At 38.5% G+C, this 25,361-nt stretch overlaps 1 protein-coding gene across 3 annotated transcripts in view; it reads right to left on the minus strand.

Annotated features, from left to right (window-relative positions):
* The window catches only part of ptpn2b (protein tyrosine phosphatase non-receptor type 2b), a 48,429-nt gene extending 27,416 nt beyond the window's left edge, over positions 1–21,013 (minus strand). For 2 of the 3 annotated variants that reach the window (XM_039739085.1, XM_039739084.1), the window contains exons 1-2: positions 20,841–21,012; positions 3,434–3,524 (exon numbers count right to left, since the gene is read on the minus strand). In XM_039739085.1, coding sequence (XP_039595019.1) covers positions 3,434–3,524; positions 20,841–20,897 — 148 coding nt within the window. In that variant the 5' untranslated portion in view covers positions 20,898–21,012. Of the gene's footprint in view, positions 1–3,433; positions 3,525–20,840 lie in introns of all 3 variants that reach the window. The other variant, XM_039739083.1, reaches the window with a different exon arrangement.
* Positions 21,014–25,361: the final 4,348 nt, after the last annotated feature.

A 25,361-nucleotide genomic window follows, 5' to 3' on the forward strand; every position in this document is an offset into this window, starting at 1 on the left:
AGGAATGGAAACGGTGTGCAGGGTGGCCTTTAATTATCTTCTTCTTTTTTTGGCTGCTCCCATTAGGGGTCGCTACAGTGGATCATCTTGTTCTTTATCTTTCTGTCCTCTGCATCTTGCTCCGTTACACCTATCACCTGCATGTCCTTTCTCACCACATCCATAAACCTCTTCGTAGGCCTTCCTCTGTTCCTCTTGGCTGGGAGCTCTATCCCTATCACCTTTCTCCCAGTATACCCAGCATCTCTCCTCTGTACATGTCCAAACCAACACAATCTCGCCTCTCTGACTTTGTCCCCAACTGTCCCACCTGAGCTGGCCCTCTAATGTCCTCATTTCTAATCCTGTCCATCCTCATCACACCCAATGCAAATCTTAGCATCTTTAACTCTGCCACCTCCAGCTCTGTCTCCTGTGCCACCGTCTCCAACCCACATAACATAGCTGGTCACACTACTGTCCTGTAGACCTTTCTTTTCACTCTTGCTGGTACCCGTCTGTCACAAATCACTCCTGACACTCTTCTCCACCCATTCCACCCTCCTTGCACTCTCCTTTTCATCTCTTTTCCACAATTCCTATTACTCTGTACTGTCGATCCCAAGTATTTAAACTCATCCTTATACTGTTTGCACTTTAAGGCACCAAGTGTCCTAGATGTCTTAAACATATAGGTTGAATGTGTGATATTCTGTGATAAACTCGCCACTATCTGCAGTGGTTTCTGATCCTAAGCCAAGCAGGTGTCTCCAAGATGTGATGCAGCCAGTGAGGATGGACTCTACTGTGCAACAAGTTCAGATGGAAAAATTCAAGCTGCCATTCGATGTCTGAGGAATCAGATGTGTTGGTGAGCCTTTTTTGACAAGAGATGAAATTTTTTGCACCCACTTTTGTTTATTAGTGAAAGTAACCCCAAGAAATTTAAAGATGCTCACCCTTTCAACAGCATCAAATTATCAAGTCAATTAACAGTGTCTACTTTAAATTCTAAATAGAGTATTAATGTATCAACTGCACATGGCATCGGTTTAAAAGTACTGCCTTTTTACTGGCCACTATGTAGGTTGCATACTATGAAAGTCAATATTTGCTTATTTTGAGCACTGCCTTCATGAGGTGTTAGATTACTTTCCATTTGAGAAAATGATTTAAAACATTGTGTAATGGGTACTGGACAACTGATTTAAAATGTTATACTGCATTAGCTCATTGCAAACTAGAAGATATAGCCTAACCTATGACCAGAGTAATGGTAAATAACATAACAAAGAATCATCGCAGCCTACTTTAATCTCCTTCAATTACTTTGCAACATATTTCAGTGCATTTACTACATTGCAATAATGGTGAATACATGTTAGAGGGGGTAGGACTCCACACGTTTATGCAGTTGAGGTAAGAAATGTTAGCTCGATACTAAAGGGAGAAGAGTCATTACAGAGCTCATAGTCAGTTTGACGTCTGGAAGAGGTCTGGTTTGGAAGCTGTATGTTGTCAAAAATAACAACAACAACATTTATGTATATAGCACATTTTCATACAAAAAAAATGTAGCTCAAAATGCTTTACAAAATGAAGAATAGAAAAATAGAAGACAATAAAAAATAAAAATAAGTCAACATTAATTAACATAGAATAAGTAAGGTCCGATGGCCAGGGTGGACAGAAAAAAAAAAAACTCCAGATGGCTGGAGAAAAAAAAAATAAAATCTGCAGGGATTCCAGACCAAGAGACCAGAGACCGCCCAGTCCCCTCTGGGCAATCTACCTAACATAAATCAAACAGTCCTCTTTGTATTTAGGGTTCTCATGGAAGGACTTGATGGTGATGGTCACGTAGACTTTGGCTTTCAGTCCATCAATTTTGGAGCATCATGATGCTTTGAGTAGGTGGTGGTGGCCCAAGAAAAGCTCTGAAATACTGAGACTCTGACATGAACTGAGAATATTTACATTTGGCACAAAAACAAAAACAAGCCTTTTTTTTTTACAGTACAAATATATTCATTTTCTAAAATTTCTTATTTCTATATGGGCTCAAATACCCAGGGAGTTAAGTTTACATTATCCAATGAATTTTGTATAAAATAGTGCACGGTACATTGCTATATTATTTTGATCTTTTTAAGCACAGAGACAAAAATGTATAACCGGAAGTGTAGCCTTCTGACTAGACAGCAAGACATGGGACTGTAAATCATAACAGTGCAGCTTCAATACCAATCAGTGACTCACTGTGTGACCCTGAGTGAGTCACTTAGATTTTCCATGCATCTGTGGTTTCAGTATAAAAATAGTTCTACTTAGCACTAAAAAAAAATTAAATTCTATGGGCAGCAGCAATATATAATTATATAACTGCAGATAACCCCAGTATTAAAGATATAGTAATTTACTGTATATGCTGTTAAAAGAACTCTGCCTACATGCTTAGGAGGTAGTAAAGATTTGGTTGATTATTCTGCCAATTTTGTTTTTACTTACTGAAAACATGATATTGTGCCAGTCAGAGATGCTGCACAGGCTTTAAATGTATCTTATAAGGGATAATAATAAAACTTCAGATTGAATAGATTGTATGTTAATGAATACATTTTGGTTTAACTGACAAGTGACAATAGGTGAATGCTGTGTGTTTAAGCAAGACTTGTAGAAAGGTATTCTAAGAAGGACTGCATGTGTTCTGAAGGCAAAAGGTGGCTTTACCCTTTATCAGGTCCTTGATATCAGATATCAAGATAAGATGAGGTGTTTCTGTTATTTTGTCCACTCCCAGTATATACAGCAGATCCACTTTATATCACATATTTTGATTTCATGTTTCTCAGCAGAACTGTATGTTAGTTTGTAAGCAATAAGCCAAAGAATTCTTATACTGAACTTTAAAAAGTGACGTTTTGTTGTGACTAAACATGGCTTACAATGCATGGGTTTGACGCAGTGAATACAACAAATGCAAAAATGTAAAAGGTATAATGATTACCTTAAAAATCATTTTATTACTTCATGCTCATTTATGGCTATGCTTCACTTCCACTTAATATGCGTATTGAACAACTTTAACTTTACTAAGAGAGCGACACCCTGAACATTACACTATACAAACTATTAAAAGTTGACAGTTTGCTAATAGACCATTAGGAACCAGATTTTACATTTACCTCTGTGCAGCTATTTAAAATGTGGTCCACTGTCAAACTGTCATTTCTAAATATATTTGTATTAGTTGTTGTATGCTTCTTTTCAAACCAATTGCATCCTGATTTAGAGTGTGCTATACTGATCAGCTTAATCTGTGAAAATGTTACTGTCATTCACTAAGGAAGTTATAATTGCTTCAAAGCACTTCTCGTGTCAGATGTTATTTTTAACAGAAAGTTTGTTTTTCTTTTTCAGAAATAGCAATTCTTAAAAATACACTCTTACTTACATGGACTCACATCTCTGTATCTGTTTCGATTTCGATTCTCTGGATATTTCGCAACTTTATATGAGGAGTCATAGGACTGATTTCGAATTTCCTGCAGAAAACACAAAATATATTTCAAAATCAAGTTCATGATAAAATTCTAAAAGCACAATTAAATGAAGGAAAAAAAAACGTAAAAAACTATCATATTTATATTTGTTTCTTAAGTCAAGAAACTTTTTTTAATAGAAATTCTATATATCAGCACCCTTTTTTATTATTTCAAATTAAAATATAATCCTAGATAAACACACAATGCCATAAACTTGCAGTATTTTAACTTGTTGAATACTTGTGTGTAAATGAGAGAGAGGTCAGTGGAATGGTGAGGATGCAGGGAGTAGATTTGGTGAAGGTGGAGGAGTTTAAATACTTGGGATCAACAGTATAGAGTAATGGGGATTGTGGAAGAGAAGTGAAGAAGAGAGTGCTGGCAGGGTGGAGTGGGTGGAGAGGAGTGTCAGGAGTGATTTGTGACAGAGGGGTATCAGCAGGAGTGACAGGGAAGTTCTACAGGATGGTATGTTATATGGGTTGGAGACGGTGGCACAGGAGACACAGCTGGAGGTGGTAGAGTTAAAGATGCTAAGATTTGCATTGGGTGTGATGAGGATGGACAGGATTAGAAATGAGGACATTAGAGGGGCAGCTCAGTTGGGGACAAAGTCAGAGAGGCGAGATTGGTTTGGTTTGGACATGTGCAAAAGAGAGATGCTGGGTATACTGGGAGAAGGGTGATCGGGATAGAGCTCCCAGGCAAGAGGAACAGAGGAAGGCCTAAGAGAAGGTTTAAGGATGTGGTGAGAGAGGGCATGCAGGTAATGGGTGTGACAGAACAAGATGCAGAGGTCAGAAAGATATGGAAGATGATGACCCGTCGTGGCAGCTCCTAACGGGAGCAGCCGAAAGAAGAAGTATTGTTTAAAAACGCATACTAAAAAAACGAATGTAAGTGCAATAGCAAGAGTGAACCACATACTCATTACTTAATTACAAATAAAAATGCATAATAAGAAATACTATTTAATATCAATAGCATGAAACATATTCAAATTATTTAGGAAACCTAAATATTGTTCTAAATGACATTAACAAAGCTACTTAAATTAATAGTTAAAGAGCAACACCTGAAAAGCAAACTACAAATTAAAATGTCAAAATAGTTCTATTGTACCCAAGTATCCAAATGATCACCTAAAACTCTAGAGAGTATTAGCAGAAATTCTTAGCAACAAACATGAGCATTTTTAGTTCATCAATCACATTTCTCACCTGTAAATAGAGGTGCTACACTGAATTAGCGGCTCCAATTGCTAAATAGAAAACTGAAGCAACATCTTCATGATTGGTCAAAAACAGAATATTGGGTACATCCCAAATAACGCAGTTTGTTACTGGTCACAAAATTAAAACTTTATTTTCATCTCAACTATATAAAAAAAGATGAAATGACGAATCTCAGGGTTCACAGTGGAGTGAGTGAGTGAGTGAGTGAGTGGAGTGAGTGAGTGGAGTGAGTGAGTGGAGTGAGTTGGATAGATAGGATAGATAGATACTTTATTAATCCCAAGGGGAAATTCACACAAGACAAGGCAGTGTGTACAAACAAACAAAACCATGCCAGTAAAATTAACAGGCACCCATTAAATGCAAGTTTCACAGACCAATATGGAGACTGATCTTTTGACAAACTGGAGGGAGGGTTCATGATTCAAGATGTCAAGGTAGGATGAAAGATCACAAGGGGATATTATCACATAGCCTGATAGCTCTGGCTCTAATACAGCAGTATCTTTTTCCAGATGACTAAAGAATGAAGTATCCATGACGGGGTAAATCCTACACGATGCAGCAGGCCTTGTAGACACAATGCTTGGAGAACATGTCTTTCAGAGAATGGAGAGGCCGCCCCGTAATATTCTCTGCAACCTCTGTGGTGGACTTGCTGCAATTGCGGTTCCAGACCATAATGCAGCTGGTCACAACACTTGCGATGGTGCCTCTGTAAAATGTGGCGAGAATAGGAGATGGGAGATTCATTCAAAAAGTGTAGTCTCTGCTGGGCTTTTTTAGTTAAGGAAGTGGTACTGTTCATCCATGTGAAGTTCTCAGTATGTGGATAAAGAGTAACTTGGCACTCTTTATAATCTCTACAATAGAGTTGTTGGAGCAGACTGGGATATGATCATGGTGTTTTAATGTTTTTTTGTTTTCTTCACGAAGTCCTCAATTAACACTTTAGTCTTGTCAAGGTTGACGTATAGATTGTTGTCGCTAAACCAAATAGCCAGCAGTTCCACCTTATGGGTGATACGGTGTACTTATGAAGATGCAGATGGGAATCTAATTAAAGGCACTTATAAAAGGGAGATTAAATTACTACCATTCCATTATCCAAAACAATTCAAAGGATGAATGAAGTAATGAATGAAACGCTATAAATAAACAACATAATCTATGTGGCCATTAAAGCCAAAAAAAAAAACAGCAGCAGCAAGATTATATAAGATGTATAATAGACACTATAACATATGTAATAACAGCAAATGTGCTTGGAGTATATTTAAAAAAAAAATAATAATAAATAAACACACTTCTGGGTATTTACCTTTCCAGTAAGCAGATGCAATACCAACCCTGACCTCTGCCATATTGCCACCAACCCTGAAGGGGAATCTGTACTCGGATGCCCTGTCTACCATTTGCCTGTTCTTCATAAAATCAGAGATCCAGAGAAATGTGGCATAGCTCAAATTTATACTAAGACGCTTACTATGGTGATGTTTTGAAGCAACATGTCTATTTTTTTTTTCTTTAATAAGAATTGGGTTATAAATATCACAACAATACAGAAAAGACCACCTACCATTTATGGATTTACAAGGGCCATTAATGTCACGTGTACAGAGCATAATGAAATTCATACTGGCATGTGCTAAACAACATGCAACACATCACCGCTCTCTGGTGCCAATACTGCCAAGTAAAACAACCTTCCACAGCGACATCCCTGTGTGTGCCACTACAAGGCAGAAACAATGTGGGTTTGTCTGTAGTTTTTCGGTAGTGATTTTCCTGTGTGCATCATCATTCCGATATTCTAGGTCTTCTTACACTTTCCAGAAAGTACTGGCATTGCCTGACATTTACTCATTGGTGCTTTGTATTTGTTTTACTAGTGAATTAGTCTCATTTTCCATCTTCCGTAATTGTTTAACATGGTTTTCAGACACACTTGATGTAAAACTTTTTACTTGTAGACATCCTGCTCAGTTTCAGACAGAGTTGCTGAACCGTGCAATCATAAGCTTTTAAAAGCGAGGTCATACAAAGGTAAAATCTGCCATGGACTTGTGTTGCATTGTTGAGGCCATTGTCATATGAATTCTAGTAAGGAAAGTTATACCATGCATCCCCACACTCATGTAGCACAAATAACATAGCTTTCCATCTATATATTCTAAATATAAGGTGGTGCTTCCTAAATACGTAGTTAACTATTAAAAAAAATAATCTTTTCTTGATAGAGATGTGAAAGACGTATTATGAATAGTTCAACAAAACAATCAGCATGTCAAGAAAACTGCAACAGTTCAAGAAAAGTGATGGACAAGACAGTAGCAACACGCAATGCATAACAACATCAAGACGTACCGCTGCCTGAATTTTGACAGCGACTTTCCCCAGCGCTTTAAAGTCTGACAATCACTGATTAAATAAACTGTGTTAGACTCCTCTCTTGTCTTGGATTACTATGGCCTGTCATGGGACTCTCAACTACCTTCTAATCAATATCAGCCAGCCATTCACCACAACTTCTGCACTGTATGCATACAGCATATTTTGTGCCGATTTGTAAAACCATTAGACACCAACTAAATGTTCCTTTAACATGTTGACTACTAAATGTGAGTTAACATGTAATAGGCAATCTATAGTCAAGTTCTATCTTAAACTGTGATCATGGCTTTAATGAGCATATTCATGTAAATAGAGGACAGTGGGAATCTGACAGAACAATGAAAAAATCAGTGTGGAATGGGCTAGAATAATTCACTTTGAGTGGATAGCATTTATTTTTCACGAAAAGAATTGATATATATATACAGGTAGAACAACAATCTATCTCAACAATATGAAGTTCAAATGGAAACTGAAACATTCAATTGCAATGCATTTACAAGATCTACCTTGTAAGACCCAGGTATGTTATCACACAGCTGGCGTGTAGAAACAATTTAATTTCCATGTGCAAACTATAATGTTACTCAAATAGATTTTTTTACAGAAAACTAGGGGGCTTTGCTCACCAACGCCCCCGGGCTGAATGAAGTAATGAATGAAACATTATTAATAAGCAACATAATCTGTATGGCCATTAAAGCCAAAAATAAAACAACAGCAACATTTAAATACGATGTATAATAGACACCATAACATATGTAATAATAGCAAAAGTGCTTTGAGTATATTTAATAAAAATAAATAAACAAACACACTTCTCGGTATTTACCTTTCCATTAAGCAGATGCAATACCAACCCTGACCTCTGCCATATTGCCACCAACCCTGAAGGGGAATGTGTACTTGGATGCACTGTCTGCCATTTACCTGTTCTTCAGAAAATCCAGAGAAATGTGGCATAGCTCAAATTTACACTAAGAAGATTACTATGGTGAGGTTTTGGAGCAACATGTCTTTTTCTTTTTTTTTTTTATTTTTATAATGTTTCTCAAATAGATTTTTTTAAAGAAAACTAGGGGACTTCGCTTGCCAAACCCCTAGACCAGCGCACTGCGTCACTGCCACTTGCGTATGAGGATTTCACTTTTACCAAACAACAAATCTTTTATTTTTTGCGGATAGGCCTCTTCATTGGGAAGAAACACTAACTTTTCCCTGATGGTAACACGAATTAGACGATCTACAGGTCTACGACTTAAAGTTTAAATCCGAACAATATACTCAATCTCTTTTCACTGTTCCATTATTTCACCAAGTAATAAATTTCCATTTGTTAGCGCTAATGTGATCTTTACTATCATTTTTTTGAGACTTTTAAATTTTAGTACTTTCATTATCTCTAACCTGTTCTGCATGTGTATCGTGCCAACGTTTTTGAATTCTTTACGACATTCTACTTTGTCATCTACTCTCTGTCGTTTATTTCCGGCTCCAGGTTAAATCACTTGGCACAAAGTCTCGTCTTGTGGGACACGAATGTATCTCTCTGAAAAAGTCACGTCTCATCTTGTCCCAGGATTTTTTTATTGTAATAGAGTGATAAATTTCTACTGTGTGTTTTGCTTAATAGCAAAATGTATTTTATTAGTATATTAAAAAACACCCTGATTTTACACTGGTATCAGGAACAAACTTATTTATTTTTAATGGGCAGTTAACAAGTTAAGGAAATTAAATGGTGGGTTGGATAGGTTCAAACATGAACTGATGGTTAAACAGAAAAGAAAATGTAAAGCAACAAGAGAATCTATACATAATAAAATGACTGATCCAGGACTGAATAAATGCCTAATTAATAGATAGCCAAGTGGAAAGGTAGGTACACCCCATGAAATGTTTTTTTCTTTTTAACATATTTGCATGCATTTTCATTTACAGTATCTATAGATAACAATGACGTAAACATGGCATGATGTTTATCATGTTTCGGAGTCTGTAGTATAATTTAAAATATTAATGCAAATTTTGCTTATGGAAAAAAGTAAGTACACACCTCTATTTATCACTATTTACAACCGGGTGCTAAAGATTAAAATCTCATTAGACAGCACCTTGCCTGAACCCGTCCCCTTATTTAAGACATTGTAGAGTCTGGCTTTCTCTTTGTTGTTGAAGTGTATGTTCCCACCATGCCGAGATCTAAAGACCCCTCTGAGTACTTCTGAAAGAAGGTTTAAGATGACTTTGAGTCTACACAGGGATTTTGAAAGATCTCCAAGCTATCTTTATTTTGCAGTGCCTTTAACAGCAAGCAGCCCCTCAGGGCACTTTACAGAGAAAATAATCAGACAATATTAAATCATAAAAATAAAATTGCTATAGCTCTTTAACTCTTATAATCAACTAGAAATTTAGAAAAATTACCATGAAAATAGGCCATTCAGCCCAACTAAGCTCTCCAACACTTTCCACCTAATTCTTCCAAAATAATATTAGTTTGGTCCCTAAAGTCCTATTGTCTTCCACACTACTTGGTAACTTATTGCATATAGCTTGGACTCTATGTGTGAAGAAAGATCAACTCTAAGTTAAAATAAAGATACAGGGACGATGAAGCTGTTGCTTTTCTGACGTTATATGTTGTGTTTGCCATCTTTCATAATTTTCTACAAAAAAACAATTATTTTAAAGATAAGTTCTGAACTTGACACATTTTTTTTAGCTTACCACACCTATCACTACTCACTTACACATCTCTTTTTTATATAATATAAATATAAATATATATATAAATAATAAAAAACATCATTTAAAAACTGCATTTTGTGTTTACTTGTGTTATATTTGACTAATGGTTAAGTGTTTTTGATGATCAGAAACATTTTGTGTGACAAACATGCAAAAGAATAAGAAATCAGGAAAGGGGCAAATAGCTTTTCACACCACTGTGTGTGTGTGTGTGTGTATATATATATATATATATATATATATATAAATATAAATATAAAATCCAATGTCTGTATGCCTGTCTGCTTCTCATGAGAGAACTACTTAACGGATTTCTCTTTGTGCTAAGTATCATAGTTTGCTTACAGGAGCAATTTATCTGCTAATCTGAGACAGAGGCTGTGGGCCGAGGGGAAGGGGAAGCGTGACGTCGGGAGTGGGGAGCCTGGCGGGGCCCTCCTCACTCATGCGCCAACCTTTGTTTGAGTCGCGCTACCTCCGGCCATGTTTTGAAGTGTAACTTGGCTCCACTTAGCTAGCGATACCGGTTTGTTTATTGATTTTTAAAGTTTGTCTTGTTCCACTACTACACAGGCGGAACTGCGGGGGACAGCTAGTTACTGCTAAAGAGAACATTTCCCTTTAATAGGTTTATGTAAAACTTACATGGCAGATTATTAATTTAGAATCATTTATTTTACAGAAGCGTTGTTATTTTGTTATATTTCATCTCAAATTTCAAAAGTAGCATTTCAACAATTATTTACCGCAGCTCAATTCTTTATGGCGGGCAAGCCTTTAGCTAAGCAAACATCAAGTCATATAGAAGTCAATCATGGCAAAAAGAAATCCAGTATCTTCTGAAACGGTAAACCCCCAAGTTCCAGACTATGCCGTTTCACAAAAAGTTGTCAATTTGTTTAAGCATACAGCTTATACAGGGTGGCAATGTAACTTGCTATATACACACAACAGCTTGTCAGATGGAGTTTGAGCCAACTTGTCCAAGGTGCTGCAATACCTGATCAGGTCACCTGTAAAAAGGCCTACATGCAAAGCTTATGCCCCACAAGACAAAGATTGCCCTTAGTGAGTTTCCTGGACATTCCACAATGCCATAACATTCCCCAGAAGTAGGGAAGAAGGCCATTGGCATACTGTAGGCAGGCTATTTCACATTCCAGTATAATCAGGCATCATGGATTAAGTTGTTCAGTGACCTGACAGCAGGCAAAGTTTCACCAGACCAGATAACCATCCAAAATGTGTTTGTTCACAGGACTGACACATCAGACTGGTGGTCTATCATCCTTACTTTAGATAAAACCACCGACAGACACAATGTCTGCAATATTAACAGGACAGTGACAAACTGGCTCTATGCTTTTAGCCTTTGAGCAAGCAAACCTGTCAGAGACCCTCTGTTTACACATGATAGATGACTGACCCTTCTTCAGTGCAGTGCCAGGGTACACAAACACACACACACACACAACTGCTAGTGATAACTGTTCAGAAGAATGCTAATATGCAAGTTTTGTCATGGCCTCCCTTCTCGGGAGTACCACTGCATCGATACATCTGGGAATGTGACTCTCTGCCTGCCAATGGTCAGCAACTTTAGACTCTTCTGCGTGAATAAGAAATCATCTCACAAATTCTGATTCAGAGGATTTTTTGTTAGCTCTGTGTGTTAGATGCAGTCACCCAACATATAAATGTTGTTAATATGCACGTTTTTTTTTTTTCTGTTAAAATTTACTGTTGTGCTAATTTTTTGATTATTCTTTGTTTTTTGTCATTTCAGAAACAAAGGTTGAAATTTCAGTCTAATGACTGCTGGTGTTTTTCTCCCCTCATCGGTAATAGTAATAATTCTTTACATTTATATAACACTTTTATCACTACTCAAAGTGCATCAGTGAGTGGGGAGCCACCTGGATGCTGCAATGGTAGACATTTTTATGCCAATACACTCATCACACATAAACTGTTATACGGTGAAGTGATTAGATAGACAGAGAGCCAATCAGAGACTGGGGGTGATTAGGGGGTCAGGATGGTAGCAATTTAGCCTGGACATTGGGATATGCCCTTCTCTTTATGAAGGATGCCCAGGGATCTCTTATGACCAGAGAGAGTCAGAACCTCGGTTTTATGTCTCATCCAAAGGACGGTGCCATTTTTACAGCACAGTGTCCCCATCACTGCACTGCACAGGGACATTGGGATCCACATTCAGAGCACAGAGTTAAGCACCCCCTGCTGGCCTCACCAACTCCTCTTCTGGCAGCACCCTAAGCTTTTCCTAGATGGTCTCCCATCCAAGTACTGGCCGGACCTGCTCATGCTGAGCTTCAGGTGGATGACCTGTTCTGAAGTACACATGGAATGGCTGCTGCAGTATATTTACTCTGAGTCAAGTGAAATCGCAAGACTCGAAGGCTCACTTTCTTATTTACTCCTGTTCTTCATAGCCACAATGTGTTGATATTTTCTTTTGGGCTTCAGGGATATGAACTTTTGAGCATTTTATTTTTAAAGCTGGGAATATTTTTTTTACTACAATTTTTAGTCTGTGGTTTAGGGCAAGCAAGAACTGCAATTTCTAACAAGGACTATTTTTCAAAAAATAATCATTAAGTGTACATGTTTGCATTTTAAAAATGTATCTTCGGCTTAAAATTAAAATCATCGATTCTATCAGCATAGGACAATCCAATATTGAAAATCCAGGCTTACCAATGTTTGCTCATTATTCACAGAGAATTACCAAAGCTCATTCAAACTGTAATGAGACAATTGTGCACACCACACTCCAATTCACACAACAACATTTCCCCGTATGACTACTAATCATACTTTGTTTGAGCTTACTGGCTTTTTAATACTGCACAAAAGCAGAATGATTCAGAAGTTTCCCATTGTCACAAAACCCATTCTACTGTACAACTGTTTTGAGTGAGAACGTATTCTCACTCGAAGCTAAAGCATTCTGAAGATGGGGTACATTCACAAACCACTGTATTCATGTAGTAGCAGTGGACATACTGTCACTGCCACATGTACAGAATACACTGAAAGTCTTACTTGGAGGTCTTACCGATATGTGACATGTCACCACTCCCCATTACCATGATAAATAATAACCATTTACACAAAGACAGTACCATAGTTTTAACTTAGAAACTTTCCTTTATCATTTAACTACTAATATATCCAATATATGCACAACAATATTACTGAACAGTTCAACTTTTAAAATGACAAAACTGGCATTGCATTTCTCGGTTTTCATATCAAAGTAATCCATTGCACGTGGAATAAAACTACCAAGTGGTGTGATGAAGAGCCGGGCTTTAGGGGCCTGCCAATCTTTCCTTGACATTATTGTGGACAATCTACATGAATAGGATGGACAAGTTTGTTGGGTTAAATAGCCTGTACTAATCACAATTGATTGAGTTGAATTATTTCCATCAGGCATAACAATAAAAAAAAAATGTTATTAGTGTGTCACCGGTTAAGAGATTGAATTACAATGCACAAACTATAAGGTAGTCTCTCTCAATATTAACTCTTTCAGGGCTGATGTCAGTAAGTTGAACCCGTTTCCAGTGAGAGTTGGACTCCGCCAGGGCTGCCCTTTGTCACCGATTCTGTTCATACTCTTATGGACAGAATTTCTAGGTGCAGCCAGGGCATTGAGGGGGTCTGGTTTGGTGGACTCAGGATTGGGTCACTGCTTTTTGCAGATGATGTTGTCGTGTTTGCTTCATCAGGCCGTGATCTTCAGCTCTCTCTGGATCAGTTCGCAGCCGAGTGTGAAGCGGCTGGGATGAGAATCAGCACCTCCAAATCCAAGACCATGGCCCTCAGCCGGAAAAGGGTGGAGTGCCCTCTCAGGGTTGGGAGCGAGATCCTGCCCCAAGTGGAGGAGTGCAAGTATCTCGGGGTCTTGTTCATGAATGAGGAAGAATGGAGAGTTAGATCGACAGGCGGATCGGTGCGGCTTCCGCAGTGATGCATCGGTCTGCCGTGGTGAAAAAGGAGCTGAGCCGTAAGGCAAAGCTCTCAATTTAGCGGTCAATCTACGTTCCTACCCTTACGTATGGTCATGAACTATGGGTAATGACTGAAAGAACGAGATTGCGAATACAAGCGGCTGAAATGAGTTTCCTCCGCAGGTTGTCTGGGCTTTCCCTTAAAGATAGGGTGAGAAGCTCAGTCATCCGGGAGGGGCTCAGAGTAGAGCCGCTGCTCCTCTGCATTGAGAGGAGTCAGAGGAGGTGGCTCGGGCATCTGATCAGGAGGCCTCCTGGACACCTCGCTTGTGAGGTATTCCAGGCATGTCTAACTGGAAGGAGGCCCCGGGGAAGACCCAGGACACACTGGAGGGACTATGTCTCTCGGGTGGCGTGGGAACACCTTGGGATTCCCTCGGAAGAGCTAGAAGAAGTGGCTGGGGAGAGGGAAGTCTGGGCATCTCTACTCAAGGTGTTGCCCCCGACAACCCGATCTCAGATAAGCGGAAGAGGATGGATGGATGGGGTGATGTCAACTGTTGTCGAAATTCAGGGGTAGAGGACGGTAATCGGCTGTAAACTGTGAACAAAACTCGCTCTTACTTTTTAGTTCAACTCTCTTTGCTTGAAGGAAAGTTTTGTAGCTTTGTTGATTTGTCCTCGATTCCCTGCGTGTGCATGAGTAGTGAAGACCAAACAGCCACTAAAATGGCATTGACATCTGGCAGGACTAAAGCAGATGTGCAAGGCAAAAATTCCCCATGGACGTTTTACGTATTATCGCTGAATTGGACTCTGACTTTTCGAACTCCAAGTTTGATGCAAGTGAGGTACCAGCATCAGCCTATCGGTCCCCAGCTGATCATGGTGCTGAACACGCTCGTGTAGCCGATACGCCTATAGCAGCATTCACCTAGGAGGACCACCACTTATGACAAAAGGTACAAACCATATTGCGTCACACCGCAACTGCTGTGTGAAGACAGAGAGGTAGCTGGCCCACCGTGCACGGCCATCGAGCTGCCCCTGCGTAGCCACTGCTGCCGGAGATGCCAAACAGGCGCCAACAGCAGCCACAGCACATAGCAATAGATGTTTTATGTTGATTTATATGTGAAACCTGTGCATTGTGTGCGTTTCAGAAAACTGAGTTTTTTTGAAAAAATATTCAGCCCTCAAAGAGTTAAGCAACATTGACAACAAAAAGACAGACAAAAACACATCACATTAAAAAATTCTGAGTGTTTTACTAACGATTGGATGACTGCACAGTGAACACAAAGTGCACAAGACATTCTTCACTTAAAACATCTCACCTATGACATAAAGCAATCCTTTGTCATAGCCCTGCAATACTCCAAATCCTCGATTTTATTGTACATCTGTGTCATCACTGAAAGATGGCCATACACAGAAGACAGCTCCTTCAGATGGGGGAAAAAAATCACTTTTTGTTCCTTTTAAAAACTGCAGCTGTCCTTTTTCTAATTTTAGAAATCTTGTAAAAAGTAGAAAAAACTCCTTTGCCTGTAGTTCTCATCTTCATTTCTGCCAGGAACGTTTGAAGTTGTATCCTAAAGTTAAGGTGGCTTGAAATTGGCTCTATAATCCTCTCATTGAATTAGCACCGAGGAGTGTTGCACAGGATGTTTATGTGGTTCTCACCTAACTATTTGTTCAACAAGTTACCTCCACCAACGCGGATGTTGCACAGCCATGATTAATACACATGAAAAAATAAAACATGCCTTTAATTTTTTTTTTTTCAAAGTTATATGAATATTGTAAACAAGTGGTGTGCTATAAATTATAGAATAAATAATAAAATATAATAAAACAAAAGGTTAAAAAAAAGAAAATTTTGAAGACTGAAATTAAGCAGCGTAAAGCTTTTAGTTGCTGATGTCAAAAAATATTAACCATACCTATTGACAGATTTGATTTGAACTGGATAAAGCATTGTATGTCTGTCTGACTGCAGTCCACTCAGCTGAATCAAATTTTAAACAAGTGAGAAAATGAAGGCAAGGAAGAACATTCAGGTGCATTCAGAAACTTTTAACTGATATGAAAGATGGAGCAATTTACATTTTTCGGTTACTTCATTACAGAGTCAGTTATCACATTTTTTTGTTTATTGAATATTTTTGTAACAGTGAGTCATATTCAAAAATAACACTGATAACTGAATGAAATTACACATATTAATACACTACATGCTTTTTAGCAGCATTTTTCAATGTCAAGTAGTTAAAAAACAAAGCACACATAGGCTTGTGGTGGCTAAATAACTATAATACATAGAAAAGTCCAATTCAAGAGATGTGATAATGGCATTGATTGGTGTGCTGCTAATATAAAAAGTGAAATTACAACAGAAAAATAACTACAAAGAGAAAATGAACAACCTTCTCTCTCTCTCTCTCTATATATATATATATATAAAATCTTAAGCCTAAAAATTCAATGATCTTATGTGGCGTTTTTAGGTCATGCTTTAAACTGGGCTCATTTTAAAACCTACATATATATGTTTGGTATCATTCTTTTCAGAATTTATCGAACTTTAATGTGATGTTGTTAAGATTTTCAGATTCTTATTCCGTTTTTAAATTATAAACTAAAAAATATCAAGAACTCACATCCCACAAGACGAGACTTTGAACCAAGACATTTAACCACGCCGGGGCCAGAAATAAAAGACAAGAGTAGGACAGCTGCTGTACAGGCTTTTAAATATTCGAAGCGCCACCTGAGATGCAGATCACACGGCACTGCGCCAGCAGCAGCAATACAGCAGCTGATCGAGCAAAGAGGAGGTTTAAAAAAAAAAAAAATTTGTTTCCCATTACCCTTTAAGAGGGGGTTTCAGAGGAGCGATCGCGTCTCCTTGGGGTACGTTCAGCCCCCCTCTTCACAACGTGAGCGGTAGAGATGCGAAGTGGCTGGCGCATAGCACAGGCCAGGGGGTAACCCCCTAGTACTAGCAAAAATTCACAATCTGTCATACCCCAGGAAAGAAGAAAAGCACAGAGAATATCAGGACGTTTGAACTGTTGATTTTCATGTCATTTAACATGTTTTGCCAACACCACTACCATAATGAGACAGATAAACAGCAGTATAACTCAAGTATCCCTTATTCGAAGAATTCCGATTTTGGAATATTTGCATATATATATATATAATAATGAGATAACTTGGGGACACCCTAGATCAAGTAGGGAAACGCAGCCAAACCAGCTAAATTCCGACTCACGTGTATAATAATTCATATCACTGTGCCTTTATTATAATGTGCATTAATGTGACAAACATATTAAATGACAAAAGTGATGAATATTATGTATAGACTATATTTTACAATATCTAAGCCAACCTTCACTTCATCATGCCTGCTGGGCTGGAAGGCATTAACTGGCCAATGAGTTGCTACGTTTAATTTTTGTATGGTGTTGGTGTACATATATAAAACATAACATGTTTTTATCAACATAGAATGGCAATTTGAAGCAGTGTCCGGTCTTCCTAATGTAGTCAGAGAAACTCACTGCACTCATATTGGAATAAAGTCACCTACCAGGAATGATGGTTCTTTTGTTAAGCACAAGTAGTAATATTCCGTTAGCACATAGCACAGGTGTTAGCATGTCATTCCCAAAATCCCAGCACAACATACAGAAACTGCCATGCAGCATCTATCCTGCGTTACAGCACTTCACAGGGGAAACGAAAGTCAATCGGGTGATGAAGCACTGTAGCACTCACTGCTTCATGAAGCACCCCAACCTAGGTTGCTGATCATGCTTCCTAACTTTGTGGCGCTTCATGGTAAGCAACCCAGCCTTCAGAATGAATAAATCCATTTGAAATCTGCACATGTGCTGTTTACATCCGCTCAGCCGTAAAATAAAGTTAGAGGGATCTTAGGTGGCATCATGTCAGCTCCCAAAATGTTTTGAATTTTGGAGCATTTTAGATCAGGGATCCTCAACCTGTACTGTATTGTCCCAAGAAGATTAATAAATATTAAGTAAATAGATGTTAATAATTTCCTTGATATTGTTATCTAACTCCTACAGACGCCTTGATCTGATATTAGAAGTTTAATCCATGTTTGAAGGCTTTCAGACAAAAATATTTTTCATAAATGGTTGACGACAGCCCTAAGGCTACATGACAGAATGCAAGGAGCATCTTCTGATGCGGTCCTGCTTTCTTTAAGATGTGCTTACTGTATGTGCTGCTTCATTTGTTCTAATTTATTTGGAAAGAAATGGACTGAGTGAGGACTGATGTAATATAAAGATCATTCAGGCTAGAGAAGAATTCTTTAGAAATGAATACGCTTTTTACTAGCTAAGTGCTGAAATCCAGATCAGCTGCAAAGCAGACTGAAGTACAGTATTTCTTAATGTTTATGTCTATCTTTTTTATTTTTGTTTGTGGATGCAGACAAGACTGATTCAGAGAGCCTCGTCCCTGACATCTTCTAGTTGTTATCGTTGACAAATGTTAGGAATGAATATCAGATCGCATTGGAAAGTGTGCTGGGTATTAGCATTTTGGAGCCATTATGCCAAGTGTATATAAAATAATAACTCACACTGGACTGGGCACAATAACCCAAAAGTAAAGGCCAATTATAACCCTGAAACGAATACTGCTATTAAGTTAGAACTCCAGGGATACTAGCAAAAAAACTATCACGTTCTAGTTGTTATCTGCGACAAAATGTTAGGAATGAAGACCAGGTCACAGTATCACATTTCAACTAGCATCCGAAGGAACCATATTATACTGTACATGTCATACTGAGTGTAGAGACTTTTAATTCCTGGCCTAGTTGGACTGTCTGTGACAAAATAAATTCAAGAAAAATAAACTTATGAAAATAACCCAATTGGAGCGTGTACTCTGTAGAGCAGGTGTTCTCAAACTCGGTTCTGGGGGACCCCTGTGGCTTCAGGTTTTTGTTCCAACCAGCCTCTGTTTTTATTTGGACTCCTGGGCTAATTAAGTGAATTGTTGTTTCCCAGAGTCCCTGTTTTGGAAACAATATACAAATTAGAAAATTAAGTTTGGTAAAAAAAATTTTAAAAAAAGTTTTAAAATGTTCTAAGCAGTTATATGTATTTTTTTCTTTTTAACAGTATTTTCATCCTGATTGTCATTCTACTTTTCTAGGTGTTCTAATTGTTTAATTAATCTGTTATTTACTACTTTGTGGGGCTGACGCTAAAGTAGTTGCGTCCTTTCACAAATGAGTGTTGTTTGCTTGGGTTTCTGCTCTGCTTGTTTTTAATTGTCATTATTAAGATTCAATGAAGGGAGCAAACTGCACAGAAAAAGGGCAAAATGTAATAAAAAGAGAGTTAAGCATTTAAAGCCATAGCAAAAACAGAAATATTTCTAAGTTTCTTATAAATGTAAAAATCATGCTGCTGTGTTTTTCTGAATGTAGAATAAAAGATAAATAATCCCAGCTAATTAAATGAGATCAGTGCTATCAGGTGTTGTCACTGATTAGGAATCTGGTTGGAACAAAAACCTGCAGTGACAGGGGTCCCCCAGGACCGACTTTGAGAACCCCCTGCTGTAGAGTATATAGTAACTAGGGCTTCAAGATTTGTATAACAAAAGAGCAAAAGGAAAAGCAGATAAGATGATAAAGGACCAGACAAGCTGCTTAAATAATTGTTTCAAAATTTCACCTTCTTGGAAGGCAAGGGTGGTAAAACTTTTAAATAGACCAAATTCAATTCTATTGAAATAAGTTAATATTTTCAGAATTGTTTTTAATGTACAGTATATAACTATGTCTTTAATTTGTATTTTATTGCATACATTTCAGTTCATCCACAACACTGCTCAGGTTTAACATATTAAATGGATTTGTGTGTTATATGTAGGACTCTCCCCTTGCATGTTGCTGACTGGATCAAAGAAAATTGCACCTCGTGGAGAATAAAGTATAACTAACATTTGGTGTTGGGAACCGTGCTAGGCATTGCTGCAGCCCCCGTCCTACAGTCTCTTTGTCCCACTTCCATCTGTCAGAAGGTGCAGTAGCATCCGAACCAGTTTTGCCAGGATCTGCAACAGCCTCAACACGCTGGCTGGCCGGACTCTGAACGTGTGTTGCTCCGTGTCCTCAGATCTGTTCCTAATAGCTTAATAGCCTCTTGACTTGAAGTGGGTATAAAGAACTACACTGAACTGGGCACAATAACGCTAATATAAAGGCTAAAAATAATATTGCTGTTAACACTCTAGCAAATACTCTTCACAATGTACAGATTACTAATTTGACGTGATCGCCTGTGTTTAATTTTTTTCTGATATTCTTTACTTTTTTGCAGTTCAGCTTATTTCTGAGTTGATGTCATACGCAGAACGTCTAAAAAGTGTTTACTTGAAAATTCCGGGAACTGACAGTAGCTCGGGGAGGGTGACTTACTGTAATCAGATATGCTCTTGCTCTGGTACGTTATCAAGTCGTACGAAAATAAAAATACTTTCACCTAGTTCAATCAGGCCTAACGCAAGTTTGCAATATCGTGTTATAGTGCACTGGAAACATAACGAAGTGTGTGCTTTTTCATCTCGTCATTACTGCCCCATTTGTCACTCTTACAGGGTGCACGAAAACGAAAGCTCCTTCACAACGTTGTTGTCTGAGCACGCCTGAGGCTAATTCGAGATACGCCGATCTCCACTTCTTTAATCCTCTCATTTCCTCTAACCCCGATGAGCTTGCACTCGAAATTCTCTGAAGTGACGCACATGCGCTTGCGCACTAGCCTACCTATTCACTTCACGCGCGCTCCTGAAGTTGGCCGGGGCCCAAGAACTTCCTCAATAGCACGGCAACAGAAACATAAGGCATTATGTAAAAATCCAAATATGAAAGCACTGCAGCTTCTACTTACCATATACAGATTCTGCCACCGTCCAGCAGAATCCATATCTTCAAATTCCCGATCCATTTCAATTCCGGGATACGTTGCTTCGGGGCTTTACGTTTCAATCGTTACGCATCCTTAAGGGCAACCATTCGCCGAAGCAGTGCGGAACAACTGCCTCTCACTAAAAGTGACGTCATGGTAGTCCACGCCGACGCATGCGTCGCCACTAGGCCAGCCAGAGCCCAGCCCCCCTACCGCAGGATGGAGAAGATATTCACCAATAACTGGGCACGTGGATCTTGATTGACGGCTTAAAACCCCGGCCGCAGTGGAACGCGTTATTTTGAAGGCGGGCTCTGGGAAACGTCACGTCGGGACGCCTCTCCCGCTTGAATTGGAAAGCTAGCGCTACGGTCTTCCGATCGATTAAACCTCCTGGTGCGAAGTTTCTTTTTGTTTTGTGTAACGTTAAATATTTGTAGTACATAATAACATAGAAATATGCCAAAAGTTAAACAACCTTTTAGAAACGCGGCTTGCCCGCGGCTGTTTTATTGTAATTTATGCCTTTGTCTTCCTACTGTACTGTATTTTGTTCAGTGTTTGCTACCGAATTTCTCTGTACCGGATTCAGTTATGTATCAAATATTCAGGTTTGTACTAAGTGATGACATATAATAAAAAAAACGCTTTTTATTTTCTAAAAAGTGTACTTGTAACATGCCATTTATTATTATACCAACATGCAGTGTGTATGAAAAGTGAGACCGGGGTGTAAACCAGTATATGCAGTAATAGTTTACGATAAATGTATAAAAAGATAAAAAAAATTGGTATATTTCAATATTTTTTTTCACGTTTTAGTTCAGCTATAATGTGGTGTGAATATTTTGACGGTTCACTTTTCACTGATTTATTTTTGTATGTTATTTATTCTAGTTTTAGTGTCTCTCTTTTCTTGTAACTATTTCTTTAACATCTTGTAACGCACTTTGAGTTACATCCTGTGTAATACAGAAATAACTGTTCACCATGATTATGATTAGTGATTCTCGGCTAGCTGCCTAAACTGCTTATGCTACCACAGTAAAAATGTATGGAAATAAACAATTGCGTTTTCATTTTCTAAACTGCCATTGACAAAACTGTCAACCGAATATACTGTCATAATAAATGGTGCATTCCTTTGTGGTTTTGTGCTGTATACAAATAATATATCTTGCCATTTTTTTATTCCCTTAAGGTGGGGTGGGCGAAATGGTGGCGCAGTGGGTCCTCCCTGCGCGGAGTTTGCATGTTCTCCCCGTGTCTGCGTGGGTTTCCTCCCACAGTCCAAAGACATGCAGGTTAGGTGCATTGGCGATTCTAAATTGTCCCTAGTGTGTGTCTATGTGTGCGTGCGCCCTGCCCAGGGTTTGTTGGCTGGGATTGGCTCCAGCAGACCCCTGTGACACTGTAGTTAGGATACAGCGGGTTGGATAAAATGGATGGATGGAAGGTGGGGTGTCCAACTCCAATCCTGGAGGGCTGCAGGTTTTCATTCTAATTCTTTTCCTAACCAGTGACCAGTTTTTACTGCTAAGTAACTTTCGTTTTCCCTTCATTTTCATAGCCCTGTTTTAAGGATTTAGTCCTCTGAATTGATTCTTTTCTTCATTAAATGGAAGGCAAATAGAAATAAAACGTGAAGCGATTCAATTGATAACCAGCTAAGTCGGGACTTAAGACTCCAGCCAGTTTCTTAGTTTGAAGCCCATTCTTGTTGTTAATTTAAACCCATTATTTAATGACTGTCAAGATGTTTGTTTTAGTGCCCTGAGTAGATCAGCCTTACTGAAACCTTCAACTCTCTTTATTTTCAGATATTGCGTGATGGGAACAGGTTAGCTGGTTATGTGTTGGTTCATTTTGTGTCTCATTATTGTTTGGTTGCTAATCAAGGAAAAGGGAAACAATTGAGGGGCCTGAGTCAAGTCAATATAAACTAAGGCAAAAGACATTAATTAGCAGCAACTGGTCACCAATTAAGAAGATGGTTAGAATGAAAACCCACAGCCGCTATAGCCCTCCAGGAGCAGAATTGGACACTCCTGCCTTCACGCCTTCATGACTGTGGGACTGTTCTCAGAAATGGGATATAGTCCTGGAGGACCTGCAGGTTTTCATTCCAAACCTTTTCTTAATGAGCTGTTTTTGCTGCTAATTAACTTCTTTTGAATTAATTATATTTGACTTGCTCTTGAAGACCCAGACCCCTTAATTTAATTGTTTTTTTTTCCTTAATTAGCAGCCAAACAATAATGAGATCCAAAATGAGCTAAAACAACTGGTGTCCGTCATACAATATCTGAAAATAAAGAAAGATGATGGTCTCAGGAATATTAATCTGCTCAGGTCCCCAAAACATTTTAACAGTACTCTGAGAAAAGAGATAATCATCAATTTTGTAAATGTCTGCTAATGCACCACAAGAGCAGCATCAAGCCACGAAATTAAAGAATTGGATTAATTGACGACAAGAATTGACACCTCGTTTAGCAGCTGGCTGGAGTGAAATTGGTTGGAGTTTGAGGCCCTGACTTAGTTAGCCTTTTATTGGCTCCCTCACTTCACATTTCATTTCTGTTTGGGTGCCATTTAATTGAAAGAAAAGAAGAAATTCAGGGGAACAAATCTTACAAAGCAAGTCAATTAAAATGAATTTACAGGAAATTAATTAGCACAAACAGGGCACTCATTAAAAAAAGGGGTTAGAATGAAAACCTGCAGCCACAGCGGTCCTCCAGGACTGGACTTGGTGACCCCTAAGATATAATACAGTTTTAAAAACTTTCTCTGAATTTCTGTCGTAAAAAAGTTAAGCTCTGTGCCCCTGCACACACTCTTTACAGCATTTTCAGCAAGTGTTCAGACCTTTCACATTTTCCTGTGTTGCAGCCTTGTGCTAAAATCATTTAAATTCATTGCTTCACTCATCAAGCCACATTCAATACCCCTTGAAATTTGTCTGATTATTAAAAAGAAAACAAAAAAACTGAAATATCCCATTAAGACAAGTGTTAGGACCTTTTACACTTTTACTTCAGTCATTTAACACTAAAGAATACCTTTTTCCAACCGGATTGCATTCTGTGGTTTATTTCGGGATCTAGCTTTCCATCATCTGTTATTGTTAATCCTAGATAACTGAACTTTTCTTGCTGGTGGTTAATATACACTTTTTCCTGCTAATCTTGTTCTCTATCCTCCATAGCTCTTCTCCACTGCCCAAGTTTTCTTTCCACAATATTCTTCACATTGCCACATTGCATAATATCATCTGCAAGTACATTACATACATTATGGGGCCAGATGTATCACTCCCTTAAGCAATAACATCCATAACAGCAGTAAAAAGATTTGGGCTTAATGACGACCATTTATGTACCCCAATTTAACTACAAACCTATCTGTTATACTTCCACTATTTCTAATTGTACGTAGCAAACTCCCCCTACATATTCTTAACTATCCTTACATGTCTCCAGTACTCCCTTCTCTATCATACATCTCCACATTTCTTGTCAGGGAACTCTATCATATACCTCATCTATCTCTAGATACCATGTGCAGTCCTGTCTGTTTTGTCAATATTTCAAGGTGGAAATTGCATCTGTTGTATGTTTTCCTGGCATAAATCCCCACTGTTTTTCCTTATCATCATCTCTCTTCTCAGCCTTTTATCCATTATTCTTTCCTAAATTTTCACGGTATGGGACATCAGCTTTATACCCTTATAATTTTCACAATCCTGGATATCTCCGTTCTCCTTACTTCTTCATCTTTCGGCTGCATCCGTTAGGGGTTGCCACAGCGGATCATCTTTTTCCATATTGTCCTGTCTTCTGCATCTTGCTCTGTCACACCCATCACCTGCACGTCCTCTCTCAGCACATCAATAAACTTTCTCTTAGGTCTTCCTCTGTTCCTGTCAGCTCTGTCCTTAACATCCTTCTCCCAATATACTCACCATCTCTTCTCTGCACATGTCCAAACCAATACAATCTCACTTCTCTGACTTTGTCTCCATACTGTCCCACCTGAGCTGACCCTCTAATGCCCTCATTTCTAATCCTGTCCATCCTCGTCACACCCAATGCAAATCTAAGCATCTTTAACTCTGCCACCTCCATCTCTGTCTCCTGCTTTCTGGTCAGTGCCACCGTCTCCATCCCATATAACATAGCTGGTGTCACCCTTCTCCTTACTACTCATACTATTTCTCCAGTGATGTTGCTTGTTCTCATCACAACAGATCTTTGATAGCAGCTCCCATAACAAATCTATTCCTTCCTCTGTGGGTATCTCATCTAGTCCAGCTACCTTCCCATTCTTCATTATTTCCAACGTTTGTTTGATTTCTTCCCTTCTTAACCTTGTTGTTACCCCCCTTATTTGTTATTCGCATCATTGAATATTACCCTTGGGTTTTCCTCATTTACAGTTTCTCAAAGTATGCCATCATCCTTTCTTTAATTTCATCCAAATTACGACTCCCCATTCGCT

The sequence above is a fragment of the Polypterus senegalus genome, chromosome 16 (assembly GCF_016835505.1).
Source record: "Polypterus senegalus isolate Bchr_013 chromosome 16, ASM1683550v1, whole genome shotgun sequence".
Lineage (NCBI taxonomy): Eukaryota > Metazoa > Chordata > Cladistia > Polypteriformes > Polypteridae > Polypterus > Polypterus senegalus.